Here is a 9,295-nt window from a genome sequence, read left to right on the forward strand (position 1 = left end):
GTCACGTTACGTTATCACACAGAGTTTCTTCGTATAAGTATCATTAAGGGCCAAAAAAGATTCATCTGTAATAAATCTGTAGTATATATTTATTAAATAGACTGTTTACTTCTTACAATAGTATCGGCCAATTTTAAATGCCTGAGTAAACATTTAGAAAAATTTGCCTCTTAAGCATTGTTTCTCAGGGATGCAAAAATGTTACGTTAGTCACGACGCCTTTTGAGGTAAAAAAATACCTGCCATGGCATATTTTGCTTCAAACTCTTGGTAGAAATGAAAAATAGTCACCTTGTGCATTTTAAATCAGCGTATTAAACTGAAAAAATATTTTTACTCCCGGTGTAAGTAAAAAGAGTAAGAAAATCAGCTGCGAATGTTTCGTTTTTTGCTGTGGAATGACCCAAATGATAAAAACCATTAAATCTTACCTTTCAAATCAACATGTAAAACAAAACCGTTTGATAACCTTATAGCCGAAGTAACTAGTATATGAAAGTAAGATAGGTGTTTATGTGTCTTTAAGTTCATTAATTCACAAAAATACTTGATATCTGAGCGTGGAAAATGAAGTTGAAAGACACTCTGCAAGTCTTAAGTATTGCACAGCACACGAAATTGTTTGCATTTTAATACAACACCTGAAACTAACTTCGAAATCGGTTTTATAGATATTAAAATTAAAGCAATATATTTCAGCGTCAATAAATTTTGTTGAATGAACATTCCCATGGAGGAAAACTAGTGTATTGGAGTTAATACACTACTTAAAATCAGGATATTGATAAGTGTAGTTCAAACACTCACATACGATAGCATTAAATTCTTGATTATTATACTCACTAAATTTATTTTTAGTTCAAAAATAAACTTCTTGATTTTCAGGTTTCTTGGTGGTAAAGATTATGGCTGGACATTACACTTCTTAGAAAGAAGGAACGTTACTATTTTTTCCCCTCACTCACACCCAGATTCTTAGCATGTGAGTAGATGCATCTCAAACACAATTCCTAAGTCTTCTTAGGAAATTCATTTTACTTTAAGTGTTTTCTTTCTTTTTTTAAAAAAGTTTTCCTGATGCAATTTTCATAAAGGAAAAAGCACAGAAACGAGGGGTGATTGATAAGTAAGATCCCCTATCATTTGGTGCCGCTAGTATAGTAGGAAGAGACACACGATTTGCGCACGCGTTCTATGGTTGATATAATAATGTTTTATTCCTGCATAGTTTAACTTCAGTGTAGAAAACTTGAAAGCGGGGGTTGCCTCGTGTAACACGTTCTCCAACCGACATTCGTACAAATCAGCGCTAGGTAATAAGAGTTTTGGACACTAGATGGTTGCGCTCCAATCGAAATTCACAGATGTATGAAAGTCGTTTACAGAGGCGGTTTTCTTCATCTTGGTTCTTGGACTGTCAAGAGATTCAGAACTGTTCCACATATCAAAAAACCTATCATATTTTGGGATGCAAGTAATGTGCTCCACACTCAAGGATAGATGATGAATTGTAACAGGTACTGTTCAGCATTATGATCTCTTAAGCAATGCATCTGCAGAATCAGACTGGAAGAAACGTCTCTCTGTTGTATCATGACAATGCAAGATCGCATTTTAATGCACAAACACAGGACATAATGGAAAGACTGAAATTCACAGTGGTTTCACAACCACCTTACAGCCCAGATTTGGCACCATTTGTTCTTTGGTTGTTCTCAAAAATGAATGAGACGTTGAAAGGTCAACTTTTTTCGCGAATGCCGAAATTCAGGCAGCCTTGCGGCAAATAGATACACAGCCAATCGGACTGTTTCTCCATGCACGAAAGGAAAAAATGGATTGAACGATTGAACAAATGTGTTTCTGTTAACGGTTACTATGGTGAGAAATTACTTTAAAATATGCAAGAGTAGTAAAGTTCTTCATTCTGATATCTCTATTGTTATTTTACATAGTCGAAAACTTATTTTACATGATTGGAGACCTTACTTATCAATCACCCTTACGTAAAACTTTAGTGGTGTTTTACCTCTTGCAATTTTCAGAGCTATATTGTGTTACAGCACTGCTAGATTTTAGTGGTGTTTAAAATATTTTTCTTAAAAACATACAAAACCAAAGAAAAAACTGGCTGGAATTTTCAATGGACACGGGTAATTCAAGCTGGGCTAACTGTATAAGTTCATTTAAAACTTCATTTGTATTACGTTATGGCTCTCAAATATTTTATTCTTTGTGTCAGAACGTTGTATATAAATGTTATAGCCTGTTATTTATTCGAATGTGAACAAATTTTCTTACTCATCTATTTTTCTACAAAGTAAGTCTGTCTATCTGTGAATGTTTCTTAGTTGAACATTTACAAATAAGTTCTTTAGTGACAATTGACTAATCCTGTTACCTACGTCTCTGCCGACTACAGTTCCGCTTTTTTATAGATCAAATTTAGTTTCAGTGAACATTTCAGGTCTCTAACAGTATGATTCAGTAGTAAGTGAAAATAAATAATGTTTACAATGAAAAACGTTGTGTTTAAAATAATTTGAAAATAAAAACTATCAGAGCATTTTTTGGAAAATATAAAACTGTTGTAAGAAGTTGAATTCAAGAAGACAAAGATAATATAATAATTAGCTTGTGGGCAGATACTTTCAATGCATCAACAATCTATATGGAGAAAAAAAATAAATAAAAAAAAAATTTGGTGAAAGAAGGTGGAAGAGTGATTTGATAAATTTAATTTTTCCCCAAAATAATTACTAAAATCGTTTATTATTTATTGATTGTTCGTAGTAGAATGCAATGAAGTGGTACCAGCAAAATACTTAAGGATGATAGTTTGTTCAAAATAGGAAGTAAGGAAATGACACGACATAAAGAATGTAATTATTCATTTATTGATATTGATTTTCATTATTTTGTGAAGATTTTTTTCTATTTCGCTTGATTATTGTTCATGTATGAACATTCACTGAAATAATTTTATATAAAAGTTCGATTTCTTCAACTAGTGTTAAGAGCTTCAAAATATACTTTTACATTTAATGAATGCAAAATATTAATTTGCTTACAAAGTACAGATATGGGCAAATGCATGTCTCACATTACAGATTATTACAGTTTTTGAAAATACTGCTGTTTAGAGTACTGAATTTTTTTCAACTAACCTTGGTGCCAAAATCAAGTATTTTGCAACACAATCAGTTGTTTAATTTGGCATTGGTACAGTTGAAAATGCAGCGTTCAAAGCATTATTGAATGGTTGTGTAATGTACCAGTTTACAGCTCTTTGGGCATTTGCTATATAATCTGGCTTTAAAAATTTTGTATACTTGTTAAGTGGTCCTAATCCGGTAAATGTGACATCAAGTCCTGCAATTCGGGTAATCAAGAAATTATTCAGGCGTCCATTCGCAACTTCAATGAATACGACTGTGCCGGTGAGATTAGAGCTTCCTTTGATGTCTACCTTTGGCAGTTTTCCGTACTTCAATGTGCCTTCATAAGTAAGATCAAGGCGATCAAAGCCAAGAGTGCAGTTAATAATCTTTGATCCAAATTTGTAGTAGGGGCCATTGCACTCAGAATATCTTCGAACCTGGGCAAGTCCAGTGAGATTGCCTCTAGAATAGCTAGCTTCGCCTTTTACTTTTCCAATGATTGGTATTTTATCTTCAAACCTGGTCTCAAACCCTGGTATTAGGACTGGATTCAGTCTGGCATAATTAAGCTCCCTAGGCAGAGCCGTGTGTAAGACGCTGTCGACATATTGGTTAGCTATTGGAGATCCCACAGCGACTCCTGTTGAAAAATGCAAAAAGTTTTTAAGAGCGATTTTTACAATTAGCTCCATTTTCCTTATTTGAAAATTCATGATTTAAAATTGATTTTGAATTCATTTTATTTAAAGGTAACACTAAAAGAGGAGGGTAAGAGTGAATGCGATATGACTGTACGTTGTAATAAAGTGCTTAAGTACAATTTAAACTTTTCTGTAATTTTATTGAAAGTGTAACTGCTTGTAGTTTGAGTAATCCGTTTAACGTAAATGCTTTTTGACTACTATGACACACATCTTTTATGTGGTCTAGTGATTAGGACTACTGTCTTTTCCCCTGTTGGATTCTGAACATGGGAAAAACCTACAATTTTTCCTAAAATGTATGTCAAACGTAAGTCTTTGAGTTAAAAGCACAATGCAGTATATGCAAAAGAACTCATTGTTACAACATGTAACTAGTATGTTGTGGCTTTCACGAAACTTCTATCTATATCTCAGGGATGAGAGTGGTCAGAGAGCAAAAAGGAGGAAATCCAAAAAATTACGTAAAAGGGATGATATCCAAAAAAATTTCGTGAAAGGGATGATATCCAAAACGCATCAAAATAGAACCTGGAAGCCATGATATCCAAAAATTCAACAAAAAAATGGCTAATTTACCAGTTTTAAAGGTAATACGTATTTAATTAAATATGAGTAATAATTTTGTACAATTTGCGGCATTGTACCATTTTTTGCAAGGGTGTTTATTCCTAAATAAATCTAAATTTTGAAAAAGAGGCAACAATTTCTAACTCGAGTCCTTGAACAAAGGGTTGGGGGAGCCAGAGTTCAATCTTGGCTGCATCACACAATAGTGTCAACTTTTCATATTTTTTTAGAGAAAAATACATTTCTTTCATTAAAAACATTTGGGTTTTTAGTGTTAAACGAGTGAGAACATAAATTTTAAAATTAGATGTTTGTAAAGTAAAAATTTACAACAGAGAGAAAAATCTCAAATTTCTTTATGTGGTAGAACATACTTTTCATAGTAAGAATTAAAAATAAATAAATATATATGTATATAAACGATTGGTTATCTTTTTCCTTGCATTGGAACCTAAAATTTGTTTTTGAAAACTTCCTAATACAATTTTGGAATAAAAAGAACAACTTGCAGCTGCATCATTTAATCATGAAATCTCAAAACTTTTAACAGGTTGTAAAACCTAAACCATTTGAGATTCACCATAAATATTTTTTACACTTTCTTAAATGCACAAAAAAGCAGCCATGCCAAGTTAAAAAAAAAAAAATTCGAGACTGTGGGTGCTAAGCCACATTTTTTGATTGAGTTTTGCATTTTTTCTAAAATAAATTAAAGAAATAAAAATATTATTGAAATGATGAATAAAATAAGCGGATATAAGGTAGAAAAGAGTAAAAAATCACCCTACAATAAAAATAATTGAAATACTTTCAGGATGCAAAAAGATTGAAATCTCAAACGAGGCATGCAACTTTCGGCGCAGCACGTGTTTGACGTCGTTGGCATGATTCCAAAACGTACGTTTTTGGCAGATATCGCGGAGGAGGAAGATTCAAGGCGAAAAAATAGAACAAGTAAGAAATTGAAAACCAAAAATTTTAAAAAATCGTATTTTTTTCCGATTTTTGAGAAAAATAAGGCTTGAAAGAGGCAAAAAAAGGAGGAAAAGGAGGAAAGGTTTTAAAAGCCAACAGAAAAAGCCGGAAAAATCGCATCCCTGTAATATTTGTATTATAAATTCTTGGATCCAATATATTATTACGCATTCTGTAATAAGAATTATTTTTAATTTTCTTTTTGCTTAATTTGCTGCAATCTGACTAAATGTGACATTTATCCTATTAATGTTTGCTTTAATTTACTGTAGTTCTTGAAACTTTTCCTAAATGTTGAATTTGCCTGCTATGAATCATTTTAACGCTATACTATTGGATTGGCGAGAACATTTAGAGATATCGTCAAGTAGAATCAATTTTGGCTACTTATTTTTGGGGTCAAATTTTGGAGAGAAATTAAAGGTTGCCAAGGTTAGCGACACTACACTATGGAGCAATTATGGGGCAAGTGAGCTCCCCATAAAAGTGAGAATTTTAAAATAAAATGTAAGTCTAATTAAAAATTTGTATTAGTGAAATTCAAAACAAATACGATGACCTAGTAGGAATTGATAATTTAGCTACAAAACTACTAAAGCTGTTTTGAAATAAAACATTAAATGAATCCATCTTAGCTGTTTACGCAGACGTGCTCTTGTTGATTCGTTTTTAATATATAGACTGGACTCCAAAATTTTACCTCTAAAGGCACTAAGAGGAGTAAAATAAAGAGAGAACTACATATGGAAGGCAGTAAGAAACAAAGGCGTGTAATTGGACAATTTCAACTTTTGAATAAAACGCGTCTGAAGATAACTTCCTAGATAGGCTTTCGTTGTTTTTTTTTCTATATCGTATAATATACAGTAGCGCCTACTAGGGCTAATGGTAATATATCTAGCCCTAAGACAGAGGAGAAGTTCACCCACCATTTGTATTGGTTATCTCCAGTGATGTCCCTATCATCAGTTTTTCTGAGGGTTTACTCCCAGTAATCCATTACGCTGAATATGTGTTTACAACCATATACATAATATGTCATAATATGAAAATTTTTGAAGCTTGAGGGTACACGGCGAGATAAAACTGAGATTATACGGCGTGTATGGAGTACAATACCCTATCTGAACACCACTGGTTATATCCAAATTTTTAGTTTTGCCACTTACATCATTTTGCTTCTCACTGCCTCATGTATGCATTTCTTTTTTTTCAGAAGCAAAAGTAATACATCTTAAGAATTTTTCATTTGAATATAGGAATAAATATTCAAGAAAAAAATGAAGCTCAGTAAGAATAAGAACTCAAAAAAAAAAAAAAAAAAAGAAAGAAACGCATATTTGAGTGTAATTTTACTTATAAACACTTTTAATACATTGGTTAATATAATGTACTTGTAAGCATTTTGTAGTACATTGTAAAGTTTGTTCCTCTGACGTAAAAGCTAATTTGTTAATATGAGTTTCTCTCTATAACTATTTAAGTGGTTATATTTTACTGGCCATTATTTTGAAATGGGAACAAGGAATTCTATTGAAATCTCAAATGTGTTTCGAAGTACCCAATTTCTGAATAAAAATTCATTATGGTCAAAATCTTCGTAGAAAAATTCTTAGATATTTTTTTTTCTGTACGAAAAATAAACTTTTATGTTAAAAATAAGAAAAGTTAACAATTAATAAGCAATGTTTCCTAAACACACACACAAACAATAATAATAATACTAACAATAATAGTAACAATATAATAATGCTGTGTGCAGGTAAAGGGAAGTAACTGTACATTTTTCTTTTCCTTTTTTTTTTTTTTTGTCATCTATTGTACGTTATCTTCACTGTACAAGATCGCTTATTTGGTTTTCGCTGAAAAAAAGGTGCAACAAAAACGTCTAACTCCAACATTTTCCTATTGTTGGTATTGGATCCACCACACATTTCTTCAAATATATCGATAACTCATTTCTGCAGATACTGCCATTTACCTGCACACGGCAGAATAATGATGATAATAACAATAATATTAATATTACTACTACTAATAAAAATAATAATAATTATTATTATAGCTTCTCCATTGGCAATATTATTTGGGACAGACTTTCTCGTTCACATTATTAATTTCTAACATGGAAGATAACTGCAAAAAATAAAAAATAAAAATGTGGAACTTACCTACAAAAAATGCAAGAGCTAGAATCCTAGGCAACATTTTTGTCTGAAAGAAAGAAAGAAAGAAAGAAAATAGTCAGTAGAAATTATTTAAGGGGTCTGAGGAATGTTCAAAATGTTCGACTTTCTGAAAAAAAAATATATGTTATGCCTAATTTAATTCTGAACAATTTGATACCTTCCTAATTACCACACGCAAAAACTTTTCCCGTTATCGAAAAAATGCGTATACATTCCCATAGAGATTTATGTTAACAGCAGCTGTTGAAGCCTCTTTCTCTCAGGTTGCGTTTTCTCAGGTTTCTTATTTTGCGCATGTGATATCTCAGAATGTTTCTCATATATTTCCGTAAAACCTTTAATATAAATTTGTCAGGTTTATTTTCATGATCTGAATTTAATTTTTTTTAAAAATAACTTAATGTTTTTTTTTTTTTTTTTTTTTTTTTTTGAAATTTTATAAGTTAATATCAACGTTTTTCAAAGTTTTTGGTAAAAATTTTTTTTTTAAATATTAACTTCCCTTTTTTGTTAAAATTTAGGTTCAGATCCTAAAAATAAATCGTACAAACATGCATGAAAAGATTTACGGAAATATATAAGAAACTTTTTGAGGAATCCCGCGCGCAAAACGAGAAACCTGAGAAAACGCAATCTGAGAAAAAGAGGCTTAAACAGCTGCTGTTAACATAAATCTCTATGGGGAAAGCATACACATTTTTTCGATAACTTGAAAAGTTTTTTGCGTATGGTAATAAATAATGTATCAAATTTTTCACAATTAAATTATGCATAACATATATTTTTTCCAGAAAGTAAAGTCTCCCCTTAAATGAATAAATACATGCAGTGAATAGTTGCTATTAATTTTTGAAATAGAATCACTTATGAAGAAGCACTAGTCTTTTATTTAACCCGAATGGAAGCTTAAAATAGAGCTTTAAAAACTTTTTAAACTATCGCCTACATTAATTAGATATTTTTTAAATATAAATTGATGCAGACAAATTATGAGCAAGCTAACATAATTGTTACTCCTAAAGATTAGGTTAATTGCTCGTTAAATAATTAGATTTTTGAATTCGTTTAACTTAGGTATGCTTTTTGTCGACTTTGAGTGCTGCAGCGATAACTGATAAGATTGGTAATATTGAGCTGAAAAGCAGAGGAGTGGCTATTGTTCTTACTCCTGAAATTTATCTATCAGATGAAAATGAAAACATTTAGTATAATGTTAGAACATAGTCATATTCTATGCAAAACATTTATTCTGCGTCGAAAAACATTTTACCTTTAATTTTGGTGTAGTAGAACTTATGGCATCAATATTTCAAAGATTTAGAAAATAACTTCAACGTACCTGGAAAAAGTTTCTTTTGTTGAAGAAATATCAAATACTTGGAGGAACTTAAAGTGCGGAAAATATTGGTGCGTCCTCTTTTTATGAGAAATATACAATTACGCAATAGAGCTGAAATTTTGATAAGATGATGTTTCCTTTACCTAAAGAAATGCGTTATCTTTTATTTCTTTTTTGCGATATGTTACTAATACTTCGCGAAATTGAGATTGCATTTTGAAAGAATGTTTTTTGCAGTGTTTCCTAAAATATTTTTTTTAAACAATTAGACAGTATAAGGTAAGGCACAAGAAAATTTCAGCATAGCAGAAAGAATAAAGGGAATATTTTTATTTTAAAAAAGTAATGAAAAAATAGATG

The 9,295-nt window shown here is 31.1% G+C and overlaps 1 protein-coding gene across 1 annotated transcript; it reads right to left on the reverse strand.

The window, feature by feature from the left end:
- Positions 1 to 2,895: 2,895 nt before the first annotated feature.
- On the reverse strand, positions 2,896 to 9,008 carry LOC129217395 (uncharacterized). Its single transcript, XM_054851692.1, has 3 exons — positions 8,936 to 9,008; positions 7,579 to 7,621; positions 2,896 to 3,801 (listed from the first exon to the last, which is right to left on the reverse strand). Exons 2-3 carry the CDS (start codon positions 7,613 to 7,615, stop codon positions 3,209 to 3,211), a joined length of 630 nt encoding a protein of 209 aa, XP_054707667.1. The 5' UTR covers positions 7,616 to 7,621; positions 8,936 to 9,008; the 3' UTR covers positions 2,896 to 3,208.
- Between the last annotated feature and the right edge of the window lie 287 nt (positions 9,009 to 9,295).

The sequence above is a fragment of the Uloborus diversus genome, chromosome 2 (genome assembly GCF_026930045.1).
Source record: "Uloborus diversus isolate 005 chromosome 2, Udiv.v.3.1, whole genome shotgun sequence".
NCBI classification, from domain to species: domain Eukaryota; kingdom Metazoa; phylum Arthropoda; class Arachnida; order Araneae; family Uloboridae; genus Uloborus; species Uloborus diversus.